The sequence below is a fragment of the Macrobrachium rosenbergii genome, chromosome 6 (genome assembly GCF_040412425.1).
Source record: "Macrobrachium rosenbergii isolate ZJJX-2024 chromosome 6, ASM4041242v1, whole genome shotgun sequence".
Lineage (NCBI taxonomy): Eukaryota > Metazoa > Arthropoda > Malacostraca > Decapoda > Palaemonidae > Macrobrachium > Macrobrachium rosenbergii.
The window spans coordinates 21,562,761-21,579,156 of NC_089746.1; the positions used below are offsets into that span (position 1 = coordinate 21,562,761).

Consider the following 16,396-nt stretch of genomic DNA (forward strand, 5'->3'; position numbering starts at 1 on the left):
TATATATATATAATGCGTGTGTGTATATGTATATGCGTTGTGTGTGGAGAGAGAGAGGAGAGAGAGAGTTTAAAGAGATAGAGAAAGGATATATGTCTGTGTTTATCTGTCACTTTTCAGCCTTTGTTCAGCGGCCCTCTACTTCGTAAGAAACTAAAGCAAAACATACCTTGATTTCTCTTCGACAAACTCCGCAACGCCTATATCGTGAAAGCGTGAAAATTACCTTACCATTGCCCTCTCCTCTTCTGACCCCCCTCTTTCACGCGCACGTACGCACGCGCGCAAAGACACGCATAAACATTGGTCAACACATGTTGTCAGTCTCGCTGAAAAGATTTGGAAAGATTTTTTCCCAATGAACGACAAAAAAAGATATCAAGGTTTTTAGAAGGGGACGAAACAAAGCCCTTTTAAAAAAGGCAATAAAGATGGTGTTTTTACAGTAGGTGTTAGAGAAAACGCAGTATCTTTTGAAACATAGAAAATTCACTTTATAACCTGACAATCTAAATGATTTGCAACGACATTTTCCATGAAAATTTATGTACATCGTGCGGAAAAAGAAATTTAAGAAGCTGAAAAAGATTTTCGGAGATACAAAAATGATCTGACTTTTTGACAAGTTATGAAGCTTATTTTCGAGGAGATAAAAATATTGCCTTTCTCACCAGAAAAAATTAGGCTTTAATAAAAAGACGTTTTCCATAACAAGACACCTATTAGTAGGGTTAAGTCCAGCGGTCCACACCGTGCTTCGTATTTGCTTTCACACCTTACCACACCTTCGGGCAAGGTCCCGTTGCTGGCATGAAACCGGTTTGCAGCGAACCGCCGTCCATTGAAGGCTGGAAAAGCCAAAGCTTTCTGATGGGAAAGAAATTGCTATTTTCGAGACGGTAAGAATAATGGTATTTTTAAATGTAAAAATAATTGTATTTTTAAATGTAAGAACAAATTACGCATTTCTTTTCAAGTGGAGGGAAAACTTTCCTATTACACAAAGTATTCGGGAAAGGAAAAATGTTCTTAATAACAAGAGAACTAAAAACACCTGATGAAAGGGAGAGAAAGAAAACCCACTCCTTAATAGCGTGATAAACCATCTTTTTAACGGGCCAGCAAAACCTAAAGTCATCATTCCCTAAATTTCCTACCTCCTTTAAATCTCTTTGTAAGGGATCTTGCTTCTCACAGACCCCTCCGCCCTCTGTACTCCCCCACCCAATATTACTATCCACTCCACCCCCCACCCCCCGGCTCCATCTCACTGAACAGTCCCACCCCTCCTTCGGAGCCCTGTTCACCATGACGCTTCTGCAGTTCGGCTTCATCTCCATTCTCTCAGTCAAAATAACTGTTTTGATTTTCGTGCTGTCTGTGCGTGAGGTGTTTTTTGACGGCGTATAAATTATTGGTGTCTAATGACAAAAAAAAAGCGAACCTCTTTACGACGGGACTTTGAATTTTTTACTGAGAAGATCCTTTAATTTGCATATTAAGCTTCCTTGAAACAGCATACGATGACAAATGAATAAGTAAAGGGATAAATAAAAAAAATTTCATTATAAGAACTATAACAATGATGAATGTTGTGATGAGAGCATCGACATTAATAATGATTATTAAATTATATATATAAATATATATATATATATATATATATATATATATATATATATATATATATATATATATATATATATATATATATATATATATATAAATATATTGCATGAAAGCAGTTTGAATTATAATGATAATGGTTACGGTAATGTACAGTTAAGTTAATAACAATAATAATAATAATGAATATAATTCAACATCAATAATAAAAGTAATTTAATCGGAAAAAATAGCATCAGCGTTCATGTAAGTCTAAGGTCTTGCTTGCCGGTATGATATTATAATGTAAAGTAACCAATAAGAGAATGCCTTCATTAACTCTATTCAACCTAGAAACACTATACTGCCGTCAAAGTATTCTTCATGACACGCGGTAATGAACGGAGGGGAAAATGCAAACTCGGGTTTCAACCGACCACCGCAAAAATGCACACGTCAACATTCTTGCGCCAAATCTTCCTTTCTCTCATCCTACTTCTTCCGGTAAAGAGGCTTCTAAAAAAAAAAAAAGAATAAACAGGAAGACTTTCGCTCTAAGCTTTCTAGAACACCTCGAGTTACTTACTACTCATCTTTATTGAAAAAGAACGCGTCCCTTTTTTCTTTGTGGTGGTAAACCGCTTCGCCTCCATAAACCTCTCTAATATCTGTTTTACACACGGTCGCCATTTGCATTTTCCTAATTTTCCTACATTAGTTGCACCTCATTAACGACTTGAGAGATTTTCTATCATGTTTTCTCCGTGAGGTCACCGTTGCATGATCAAGATGATTGGCTGTACTGTTGTAGGTTCGCAGCGCCCTTATGGCACGAGAAAGGATCGTTTTTAAATGGACTTACAAAAAGTACTGACGGTTGAATAATGAAATACGGGAAGCTGATGCTGAGAGAGAAGGCGATGCTTCAGCTGATCAGAGATTTGCATATGGGGTTTTTACGTGTAATTCAGTATGATGATATCAGGCGTTCAGCATTAGAAGGGGCTCTCTCCCCAACTTTTGAAAATGGCATTTTTCGCCTGATCGCTTTAAAATAATCCACATTTTTTCCAAAAAAAAGGGGGTGGGGTTGAACTCTAATTTTTTATGCATACTATTCTATTCCTGATCGCAAATCCTTCTTGTCATACAAAATTCAACTTTGTATCTTGAAAAATAAAGAAATTAGAGCGGGTTGAATTTCCAAAACTTCGGTGGCTTATAACTCAAAAAAAAAAAATTTATGGCGAGAGGCCCTTCTAATGCTGAACGCCTCAAGTTTCTTATGATCGCTAATCAATAATTTTCAAAAAGTTTAGAGGCTGAGGTAACAGCCGTTTAAATGCCCATCCCTAGACCAGGTCCAAAGACACACGGAAACGTATAGGAAAATATAAGAATTTGGAGGTTGAATAAAAAGTTAGGAATAGACAATCTGCCTCTTAAAGGAAGGAATAATTTACGAATCGGGAAGAACAAAAGCAGGAAGAGAATCCCAGAGCTTGGCAGAAGAAGAAATAGAGAGAGAGAGATGCTTAACATAAAGATTATGATAGTATGAAACTATAAATTTCTATCGTATGAACTACCTTCTTTTAGCGTTAATACCAACAAACTTGAATAATAAAATAGCCAAGAATACCAACAAACATGAATAATAAAATAACCAAGAATCACTTGTCATTATAAAGTTGTTCACAGTTGCCACAATAATTACACAGATCTCAGTTAGATTAATCTCTTGGAAATCTTGTTGAATTTATTTGTCATCCTCTACCAGATTAGTACTTCTTTATTTGCTCCTGGCGGAAGAAACGATTACTTATTTGATAATTGTCTAGTGGTTACAGTAAACAACTCAGCACAACAATTAAAGCTATATAAAATGATGATGGAGTCATAGCTTACAATACGATGACTTTGCATCTCATGAGCGCGAATTGTCAAATAAATGCAGAGTAAAATAAAAGAATCTGCTTGTGCTGTAGTTTTTAGGTTTGGTAACAGGTTTCAATTACATTGCTGATGGCTCTCTCAAATAAATATTGGGTAAAAATTGGAATCATTTGAAGTTTTGATGTATCTCGTTATAATTAATTTACGCATATATTATATTATTATTATTATTATTATTATTATTATTATTATTATTATTATTATTATTATTATTATTATTATTATTATGGTATGCTACTGCAACAGACAGAGTGATTTCATCATAGCCGGAAGATTTGTACTACCAACTGAAACAGCGGCGTAAAAATATTACTACATATCAGCACTCTAATATAAAAAAATGAGATGAAACAACATGTTTTTGCCAACAGACTGAAACGGATTTCCGCAGAACGACAAATCTCCCTAATTACTTTGACACAAAATATCGCAATCCGACATTTTCGCCATTTGTGTAAAAGCCCGATCGTGTTTTGGTTGGCCAGCGATCTTCAACGGCGCCGCCACTTTCATTTTCCCCAACCTAATTTCTTTCCCTTTTTGTTATTTTGCAACTTTGAACGATCCATCTTTACCTGAGGTCTCCTCCTTTCCTTTGAGGTAAAACTCAAGTTCTTTTTTTTTTTTTAATCAGTCAGAACTCAGGTTTTTTTTGTAACCAGTCAAAACTCAAGTATTTTTTGTAATCAGTCAAAACTCAAGTTTTTTTATGTAATCAGTAAAAAAACTCAAAAGTTTTTTTGTAATCAGTCAGAACTAAAGTTATTTTTTATGTAATCAGTAAAAACTCAAACTTTTTTTGTAATCAGTCAAAACTCAAGTTTTTTTGTAATCAGTAAAAACTCAAGTTTTTTATGTAATCAGTAAAAACTCAATTTTGTTGTAATAAGTAGACATTCAATTTTTTTTGTAATAAGTAAAAAAACATGTTTTTTTTTGTAATCAGTCAAAAAACATGTTTTTTTTGTAATCAGTCAAAAAACATTTTTTTTTTGTAATCAGTCAAAAAACTTTTTTTTTTGTAATCAGTCAAAAAACATCTTTCTTTTTGTAATCAGTCAAAAAACATGTTTTTTTTTTTTAATCAATCAAAACTCAAGGTTTTTTTTTTTTATCAACCTCGTTTACATTCTCCGTGACATTTCGGCCTAGTTTTCTTTGAGGGGAAATATAGAAGATAAGAGATTGCTCTCAGAACTGTGGATGATAGATGGCGCGCGCAGACTCGCAAACAAACAAGGACACACAGACGTGCGCACGTACATCACTTTCCATTGTATCTCCTCGCCCTATTTCACACGAGACCACCAGGATGGCTGATGGAAATTGTAGCACCTTGTTTTTGTTTATATTTTTCTTATATTTTTATATATATTTATTATTTTTTGGCGTCAGCTTCTTTTTGGTTTTTTGAATTTTCGGTGAAAGTGTATATAAACTTCATAGAGAACGTAGTACAAGACTATCTCTAATGGTAATATTTAGAGATAAAATGTACACACGATCTGCCATTATTCTTTGTAATATATGACTTTTTAGTTTATATGAATTAATATGTTGCGCGCATTAAATTTTCTAGCCCTTAAATGCATACTAATGAGTCTTAATCACGTCTGTACATACATGTAATATATATATATATTCTTCTTCTTCTTCTTTTAACGTGCTTTTTTCCCATTTTTGTATGGGGAAGCACGATGCATATATATATATATATATATATATATATATATATATATATATATATATAGTATATATATATATACTATATATATATATATATATATATATAGTATATATATATAGTATATATATTATATATGTATATATATTTATATATAAATATATATACATATGTATAATGTATATGAATATAAGTACATACATATATATGTGTATATTATATATATTATACATATACGAGTACACACACACACACACACACACACATATATATATATATATATGAGTATGTATATATATATATATATATATATATATATATATATATATATATATATATATATATATATATATATATATATATATATATACACACACATATATACGTATATAAGAGAACTGAGATAAATAGGTTACATAAAAGAAACTATTTCACACCTTCATTGTGAAATACGCATATGATGTTGCAACTTGCAAGGTAAGGCAACCCATTCGCGCATCATTGCAGTTCGCTGTGATCAAAATCACGTTGGTAACGAAACTTACGCAATGCGAGATTGGCATCATTGGCTCCATCACCCATTGTTTTTTTTTTTTTTTTTATTCGGAAATATTTGACTGATTTTTGCCAAATTGCGTAGACCCCTTTTGCATCTTTTTAGTTGCTTGAATCTGTTTCGACAAAAAAACAGGTCTTAGTGATTTCAGAGCATATGGGTGTGTGGGGGGTTTGTGGATTTGATTTGGTTATGTAACATGGCGTCGCACTTATTATGGTCGTCGACCCATAGTGTCAGTCTGGTAATGCATTTAGAACCTTTGGGCAATAGCGATGTTATTATTATTATTATTATTATTATTATTATTATTATTATTATTATTATTATTATTATTATTATTATTATTATTATTATTATTATTATTATCATCATCATCTTGAAATCCGTCCTTAGGAAGCATATTTTTTTAATACACACTTCAGGAATTATTTACCTTTTTGTTTCACTTAATTTTCTGTGTCCAACATGGTACCTTATTTTTGAGAAAGTACTTCCTGTTGGTCAAGTTGTCCTCCGCTGTCACGATTTTGTCAGTCTGTCTTGATCTCTCCATCATTTGATGAATTTGAACAAACTGCCACTTTTTTTGGTGGCATTATAGTCTATTATAGGCTTTTCGTAAAATAAAAAACAGGCAGTAGTACTCTGCAGTACACATACGTATTGTAAAATACAGTTGTTAAATGTGTACAATAACGAAGCGCAGATGCATAAAACTATTAAAATGTTAATTCATAAGCGAAATATATCTGTAGCACGTTGGTTGATTCAAAACTTGTCATCAAAACAAGGCTAATGGCTAACTTCTCATACATGTATCACTTAACACAGACATGCAGACAGATTTACACAATATGACCTTAAGCAATTCTTTCTCTCTATCCTCCTATCTGTCGGATAATGCTGTTAATGAAATTAAAATGGGCTGTTTACCAAACTCACTAAATGTTAGCAAAGCCATGAAGAAAAAAAAACTGATTTGCCATAATAAACAACTCAAAGCCTAATGACGAGGCAAAGTATTACATAAATCCTTCCCCTTCCTTTTCCCGTATAAATCTCTACCTAGTAGTGATTAAAAAAAAAAAGAAAGTGAGAAAGAACGAGAATGTGAATTTAATTATAGATTCATGGTGTTTAACAGCTTTGCTCCATTGTGGGAATTGATGTCACGGGAAGCATCTAAAAGTTAAAAATGGAGCTTCAAAAAAAATGCCGGTGCCTAAATCGTTATAGAAGTATATAAGTTTGTCTCCTCATCTTGATGGTTAAAAAGTGTCGTAGAGTTGTGTTAGGTGACTCATTCTTTACAATTTTTATGTTAAGTACTGTTACCATACAGTCTTGACCTCCTGGCATCTCAGTGAGCTTAAATGGAATGAAATTAATATAAGATTATGGTCTTCACCTCGTAAAGATTTTAACGATATCCTGTTTCTGTGTTCCGGACCTATATTTCAAAGGGAGTTTGTGGACATAGATGTTATCAGTACATATAGCATAGATGCATTGATAGCTCCGTGCACACGTTAAGTGGAATTTACGAGACATACACTTTGCAGATACCATCTTTGTATTGTTTATGGCAGAGGTTTTCAATGCATGATAAACGTGGCATCCCACATCCTTTTACCTGTATGATACCTGGCAGACTCCGCCCTCACTTTCAGACCCTTATTTGTCAAAGACCCGAACCAAGAACTTGTAGAGTGGATCCCCAGCTGGTCCCGTTTTAGAAAGCGTCTATACTTCCGGTCCTCTTTGCTTTTTTTTTGTCACCTCTTTGTTTTTTATCGGTTTTTGGAAGCTGGAAAGTTTGTTAGAACTGTTTATTTTTCTGTATCATATTTATACAGTATATTTAGCATGTCTTGATGTCTGCTTACTTTGTCATACATTTTCACAAATTGTGCTGTTTTGCAATGATTGCGGTTTACGAAGGCTTCTGTACACACACACACACACACACACACACACACACACACACACACATATATATATATATATATATATATATATATATATATATAAATATATATATTATATATATATATATATCTATATGTGTGTGTATACACATAATAATTACTTGACAAGGCCTCAAATATAATTTGAATAGTCCAGCATCATTTGATAAGTTGAACAGAATATACTGCTTATCAATGACTTTGTGAGGTGCTAATACTTTCAAAATTTAAAAGGATGCCTTTGTTTATTATTGTTGTTGTTGTTCTTGATAGACTAAGCTTCATGCCAGAGTAGTCTGTATATCGTCTGTTTCTTAGTTAAAGTTCAGAACTGTTTGCGTATCTCTTGATTTACAGCGGAAACTGTAGATTTTTAATATTTCAAGAACATAAAAGCAGTATTTCCCTTTGTACGTAACCTTTCTGTAGTGATTTTCTAAGTAAAATTGTGAGAGAGAGAGAGAGAGAGAGAGAGAGAGAGAGAGAGAGAGAGAGAGAGAGAGAGAGAGAAGGGTGCCTCTCCCTTTCCTGTTATTAGGGGAAAGTGAACGAACCCTGTATGTACAGCGTTCATTAGGGTGGTTTTCCCCGCTCACCCGAGCGTGATTTTCCACTTTTCCCAACACCTGTGGCAAAGTGATTGTAGTGGCGAGGTGCTATTAGGGTCAGTTGCAGTTATAAACGAAGTCTTAACAAAAAAAGAGTGACCTTTAGAAAGATGATGACAAAGACGAGAGACCTTATCAAATTGATTTCCTCGTATGATAGTGTCATTGAAATACAGTAAAGTTAACTCAGTTTTGTAAGAGACTGAATTAAAGCAGAGGATTTATCAAATGAGCTTTGAGATTTCCTAACACGTTCCTCTTGTCAGCTATTATGGATTTCTTTCATTAGCGTTGTTGAGGGATTTCAAATTCTGAATGGTAAAGAAGATCTTTGCTAACATGTTGAAAGATCTTTCCCGTTTCCTCCCAACACCCTCATTCTCATCTCTCTCTCTCTCTCTCTCTCTCTCTCTCTCTCTCTCTCTCTCTCTCTCTCTCTCTCTCTCTCTCTCTCTCTCTCTCTCTTATTTTTATCTAACTACGAAAACAAACCGCCAAAAGGATTCAGGATTTATATATATCTAAGTATTTGATAATCGCTGTCACAAGTTTTCAGCCAACCACTGATATTTTCATTCAGATTTGAACGCGTTGAGAGAGAGAGAGAGAGAGAGAGAGAGAGCTGATATAGTTTTATCCTCTATTTGCGGTTTCATCTGCTGGAGAAAACCATGAATGAACAATGAAGATGAGGAAAGTTCATCCTAATGAAGCCAGTACAAAATTTGTTCTATACTGGCAGAGATGCATTTGAGGCTGCTGGTTAATCTCTCTCTCTCTCTCTCTCTCTCTCTCTCTCTCTCTCTCTCTCTCTCTCTCTCTCTCTCTCTCTCTCTCTCTCTCGTCATATCTCAAAAGAAAAAGTAAATACATATTCAAGGAGTTATAATATCGTCACGGCTGTTTGGCTGGCTGCTCTATTTGCTTGTTCAAGCAGATCCCTCACGAACCAATTATTGATTCTCACTTGCGCCTCATCAGACAACTTACTTCTTACGCTTTTCTCTTCTCAGCTCTCAGTCGTTTATCATACACTTCTTCCTTTCTCTTATCTCTTTATAATATATTTTTTTAAATGTGAGATTAATTTCTAAATCTTGAATGGGTCATACAGACTTACAGTGGCTAATTCGTGTGTATATACAGGGCGTTTGTCCGTACATTTGTATATTGATTCTTGTGAAAAATTGTGTAAAAAAAAAGAAACAACCGTAACAAATATGATTAAGTACTAAACCAAATCTTTTCGAAAACTTCGTTTCATTTTAATCTAGATTTACAGTTGGCTGGCAGTTATATTCTACGTCATTTACATGAAACTAGGAAATAGTTGAAAAATCATTGCATTGACAATAAAAGCAAGAATGAAAATATGAATAGTATTGATAATTATCCTATTAGTGATGATGAGATTATGCTGAGATTGTGAAGAGGAATGTCACATTTTGCTTCCTAAAAAAAAAATTCCAACTTAGTGATACAAGCTATTATTTAATCATACTCGACATTCAAAGTAGAATGCGCAAGTACCATCTTTTTCAAGACATGGTGCGATCGATATACAGTGTCACGCAGTGATTATAATTATTATTATATTATTATTAAAAACACCCACGTCATCATCATTATTATTATTATTATTATTATTATATTATTATTATTATTAAAAACACCCACATTATTATTATTATTATTATTATTATTATTATTTATTATTAAAAACACCAACATTATTATTATTATTATTATTATTATTATTATTATTATTATTATTATTATTATTATTATTATTATTATTATTATTAAAAAGCACACGCCTTCGTATTTACATTGCACTCATCAGCCGTCCGGAACAGATGCGCAAACATGCTAACACAGTAGGCCTAATCTCCTTCACTGAACACGAAGGCAAGTTTACAGATGTTCTCCCATCAAGGGGGAAACTTACCTTCCACATTGTTCGACTCAGCCGATCATATTTAGAAAGGAGTAACAGCTGGTGACGTCTCACTCTGCCATCTGCCAGGGCTTCAGCGTCGGGCATACCTGTATATACCCACGGTTTCTGTCAGACAGGTGGATAGCAATTGACAGCAGGTCTCTGCTTTCACTCTACAGGGAATAAAAGGTTCACTGCTTTGTATTAGGATATAATTCAGGATTTTATTCGGAGGGATATTTTTTTAAATTCATTTACATTTTAATCCTACATTAAGATAAGTCAGATATCGCTTCTGTTGAATATATATATATATATATATATATATATATATATATATATATATATATATATATATATATATATATATATATATATATATATATATGTATGTATATATATATACTGTATATATTGTATATGTGTGTGTGTATATATATATATATATATATATATATATATATATATATATATATATATATATATATATATATATATATATATATATATATATATATATATATATATATATATATATATATATATATATAATACATATATATATATATATATATATATATATATATATATATATATATATATATATATATATATAATATTCGAACCCAGGTACCTTGTAAGATACAGATATAAAATATTTAGCTTTAATCGACTATATGATGACCTACTACTGAAGCGAGGAAATTATAGAACTGTTGGTATAATGCTGAGAATTCGTAATATATATACCGTATAATAAAGAACAAAAGTCCGCAGGGAACGTTTCTAAAATACAACTTATGCAGTAGTAATGTTCAGTGGTTTAGACCTGGGTTTAGGTTCACATACTCTCCTGTGAACATTCTCTTTTACAATTATAATTTTAAGTGGCTTCCGTCTTTTCCCTGTCATATTACTTATTCGATTTGATTCTGTAGATATTATTTCTTCGCAGAAATTATACCTCCCTCTCCCTCTCTCTTTCTCATTATTATATATACTGTATATATGTAATATACATACATATATACGTATATATATAAGTATATATAATATGATTACGTTAAAACGTGCGTAAAAGTTGAGGCATAAACTACATACATCGTGACAAGGGTTATCTCTCTCTCTCTCTCTCTCTCTCTCTCTCTCTCTCTCTCTCTCTCTCTCTCTCTCTCTCTCTCTTGATTATGAATAAGTAGAGAATTGTGTGTACACACACACACACACACACACACACACATATATATATATATATATATATATATATATATATATATATATATATATATATATATATATATATACATACATACATATATATCTTTGCGTATTCATAAACTAGAGAGAGAGAGAGAGAGAAAGAGAACACACTTGTCACGATGTATATACTTTATGCTCGAACTTTTTCACACGTTTTAAGAGTAATCATCGTCGCTTAAACCTGGAGGAGTGAAAGAGACAGACATCTGTTGGGTGTGTGTGCGTCATAAAGAGAGAGAGAGAGAGACGAAACTAATGTCTTTATCATTAATTTATTTTTTATTTGCGTTTAGTCATTCACTCAGAAAGGGAAATTTGTCATCTGTCTTTCATTTCATGAAATTCAGTACATTATTTTCTAATTAAATAAACTGAATCATGTGTTCGTCCTTCTTGATTGATGGTTTTTGAAAATTTTCTTTTTATCCTTTTTGCATTGGACTTTGGGGTTATTTTCGCGTTTGAATTCAAGTTTTTAAAAGAGAAAATATTAAAAATGGATTTATGGAAAAATTGTGATGGGAATACAGAATACTTCTCAATTTTAAAACAGTAAATGGTTGTTTATTATTATTATTATTATTATATATATATATATATATATATATATATATATATATATATATATATATATAGATACATGCGTACATACTTGTATGTATATATATATATATATATATATATATATATATATATATATATATATATATATATATATATATATATACACATGTGCTTATATCACTTAATAGCGTGTGACAATATGGTCAGCTAAGGCCACATGAAAAAAAAATAAAAAGAAAGGAGTATCAAGCGCTTTCGTGTTATTTCCAATACATTTTCGAGGGCATACTGTATATGTATACATATAGATAGAAAGATATAATATATATATATATATATATATATATATATATATATATATATTATATATATGTATATACACTTATCCTTATTTGGTGAATAAGATATGAATCTTTTGTGCAGCAGTTTCCATAGCATCAGTAGTTTCATGCAACTGTAAAATAATCCAGCTCATGAGTGGTAATGGATGATCGACTTTTTTTATGCAACTTTATGATTCAAAATTTTCTGCACCAGTTTTTTTGCGAGGACTTTTCGATATTCACCATGACGATATACTGTAATTCCGAGGGCCATGCTATAAATTGTGCATAAACTTTGATCGTTGAAAACTGCCTTCACCTCTATTTTTATGATTAAAACCAGACGGCGTGTTTACAGACCGACTTAAAATTAAGTGGACAGCATACAAAAGAAAGGAAAAAATAGTGGGGGTGGGGGCAGATCTTCAATCAAAGTTTTCCGTTATCCCGAAGACGCTCCGGAAAACGGAAGTGGACACCAACGGAACCGTTTTCCATGACTGGATCTTCGTTTTCTATGCGACTTCGCTGGAGATTTGGTCACGTGATTGCCACTTTCAAATAGCATCTTCCTTTCGTTAAAGTGTGTTATTCGGCGCGACTTACAAATTCAGACAGTTATCTAAATTTTTGGGAAAAATTTATTCATGCTGAGAACTGGCAACTACGAGCCCGCAGTGTCAACGGCCAGAATTTTTGCAGCGTCAGGTAATTCGCGCTGTCATTCTCCCTTCGTAACGAAAAGCGGTAATCAGCCCTTACTCGTCATTTTGAACGAGTTCCTTAAATATGTTTTCAAGAAGTATTTCTTTTACGAAAAAAAGTAATATTTTTCTGTGTGTTTATGCGTGCGAGAGAGACTGATAGCCAGACAGAGAAGCAGGATTTTGGTGGTTTGGTTCTGAATTTATTCTCGAAGTGTATATGTATATGTGTATATATGTATATATATATATATATATATATATATATATATATATATATATATATATATATATATATATATATATATATATGAAAATGATCAACACATGAACACCTGTTTCACAGAATTAAATTTCTGACCCACATTTGAGAGACCTGGGTTCGATCTGATCCTGATGTGAATCAGAAATTTATATATATATATATATATATATATATATATATATATATATATATATATATATATATATATATATATATAATATACATATATATATACTGTAGGATATATAAGTATAAATCCTACATCTGTACATACGAGTATATTGTTTAAGCTACACTATTAATTATTTCGCAGTTTTCTTAAGGCATTAGAAAGTATACAAAATTAAATAAATGACAATAACCTCCACCATTTCTTTCCAGGGAGATTCCGGCGGGCCCTTGCAAGTGAAAGGCGCCGACGGGCGCTACTTCCTAGCGGGAATCATCTCCTGGGGCATCGGCTGCGCAGCCCCCAACCTTCCAGGCGTGTGCACAAGGATCTCGAAATTCGTGCCATGGATCCTGGAAACCGTCCTCTAAGTGACGTCGTGAGTTGTGCGCTGTGAGAGTGTTAGTCATGTGGCATTTGCTCGCTTCGCGGCCGATTCGGGGAAACTATATTCGAAGTGCTTGCTGGACACGCCTACCCGAATTCCAGCCTCGTCATAGTGATGACAATCGTGCCTCAGTGGATGGTTGTTCTGGATTTTGTGCTACGGAACCTAAGGACGTCAAGGTGATGGAAAAAATAGGCTACCTTGATTGTTATTGCGTGCAAAACGAAGGCGCCTCGTTTGTTTTCGTGTGGTTTTTCTTGTGAAATGAGATTTTGTAGGTTTTGAAGATTTAAATGACGAGTGATTTAATAAACAACGAGAAGGCAGTTTACAAATATTATATATATATATATATATATATATATATATATATATATATATATATATATATATATATATATATATATAATATAGGATGTGCGTGCGTGTTTGTGTATACGTGTGAGCAAAGAGGAAGATGATGATATGAATCCGACTGATACTTGTCGGAACGTTTTACGTTCGTCAAAATAAGAGCAAAGAAAATATTCCTTCATCCTCCTCTAATAGTTAATATCAATTGTTATTTATTTTTCAGTTTCCTCATAAACCCCTAAAGTGTGATACTTAGTTCCATCCACTTTCCGAAATGTAACATTCCGTCCATAATTAATTAATTCAACTTACATGTCCCTTAAACCTACACTTAAACAGCATGATAGTTCATGATATATAATGTGAAAAATATAAAAGGGATATTTTTGTGATATATATGTGTTTATATGTGTATTTTGTACTGCTGTGCATGTTTATGTATGATTGTTCCGAGGTATATTTTCGTTCATCGCGAATGCACAGAAAATGGAAGCAATTGCAAGACGGTTTATTTCTTTATAGCGTATTTTTCATTAATATGTGCACTGTACAAGTGATATTAAGTGTTATTACGTTTCACTTTGTAAATCCAAGACATTTTCAGTGATTAATTCCAGAGAGAAAAATCTTGTGTTTGTTTTGTGAAATAAAACATTATGGTATGTCAACGTGAAGAATGATTGAAACGGTGCGCTACAATGCTTAGGTCCCTACTTTATCATGGCTAGTCTTAAGACTAGCCATCACGACTCAGGCTACAGAAAACCGATTATTCTTGAAGAAACAGACCTCTGTCTTGTACAGAGTAGGAGTACAGTACACGTACTGTACCAGCAGACCTATTGTGATACACACTCACTGGTCCTCTTCAATATCTTTATTTTTGTTGCATCTTATACTGATAGCTTTCAGTTTTGCTTTTTGTTTATAGTAATATATTTGATTTCCGATATTCCCGGTGAGAAATATCGGCGATTTCCTGGTTCCTTTTGTTGATATTTATTTCAGAAAATAAGATATTTACTTTTTTGTTACTCCTGAAGCAGCTGTTCTCATTTTCAAGGAAGGAAGTGTAAATAAAGTTAATTGTGGACGATCATCGAATTCGGTTGAGGAACTCCGACATTAACTTTCTCATTTCATTCACTGTCCAAATTCACACTGACGTTACGAGATTCATTATGTCCATCTTCAGGTTCTAATTCACAGATGATCTTACAAATGGAACCGGAAGATTGACCTATGATCGAAACATGGTTGTAAATTTGGATTGTGAATTACATACGAAGAAAGTGTTCAGGTTTATCTTTGCGTTGTAGCTCCTCACCGATCTTCGATAGCCGTCATCAGAATCTCATATAACTATTACTAGTTCATTGTTGTACTGTATTTTCCAGGTACACGTTCACTATTCTCAAGTGTTAATGCGAATTTGATCGTCACTTGTTTTGCAATATTTAGTAGTGCGTTCCACTGCTGATCATTGATTACAGTAGTTCACTGAGTTGGAAGCACAAAATTTGTGAATTTCACTTTATTTTTTATTTCTTTCGAAAGAATGACATTCAGGTAGAATATATAAGCTGTAATTTATAAATTGGCATATGAATTTCTCACTTAGTAAAAATGTTTTCCTTCTTAAATTGCATTTCATAGAAATTTCTGCTAGGAACATATCTGTAGATTGCAGATCTCAGAGTATGAAAAAGATGTTGCACCACCAAAATATTGTAATTGTTCTACACATTAAGAGTTTCATACCTCCCATTAGATTGCGTAGCTTGTAAGATGTATTGTGCCATTTGCAATTTGACTGGCCTTCCCTGCTCAGCCGACTTTTGCAGGAAACCAGAAGTCCAGAGAACATTCATTTCTCTCACTGTCATGTGATCACAGAAAGAGCAAATCGCTTGCTGGAAATAACAAGCACATTGAATCACCTTCTTGAGAACCAGTCTGAAGGGAACATTTAATTTCTTCTGCCTATTTCAGGCAAAAATACAGGTATCTTTCATGATTGTATGCTAAGCTAAGCATTAAGCTCAGTCTTC

The 16,396-nt window shown here is 32.9% G+C and overlaps 1 protein-coding gene across 2 annotated transcripts in view; it reads left to right on the plus strand.

Moving 5' to 3' along the window:
* Nucleotides 1-14,338, plus strand: part of Sb (Stubble) — a 114,018-nt gene extending 99,680 nt beyond the window's left edge. For both annotated transcript variants that reach the window (XM_067105165.1, XM_067105164.1), the window contains exon 8: nt 13,816-14,338. In XM_067105165.1, coding sequence (XP_066961266.1) covers nt 13,816-13,974 — 159 coding nt within the window. In that variant the 3' untranslated portion in view covers nt 13,975-14,338. The remainder of the gene's footprint in view (nt 1-13,815) is intronic.
* Nucleotides 14,339-16,396: the final 2,058 nt, after the last annotated feature.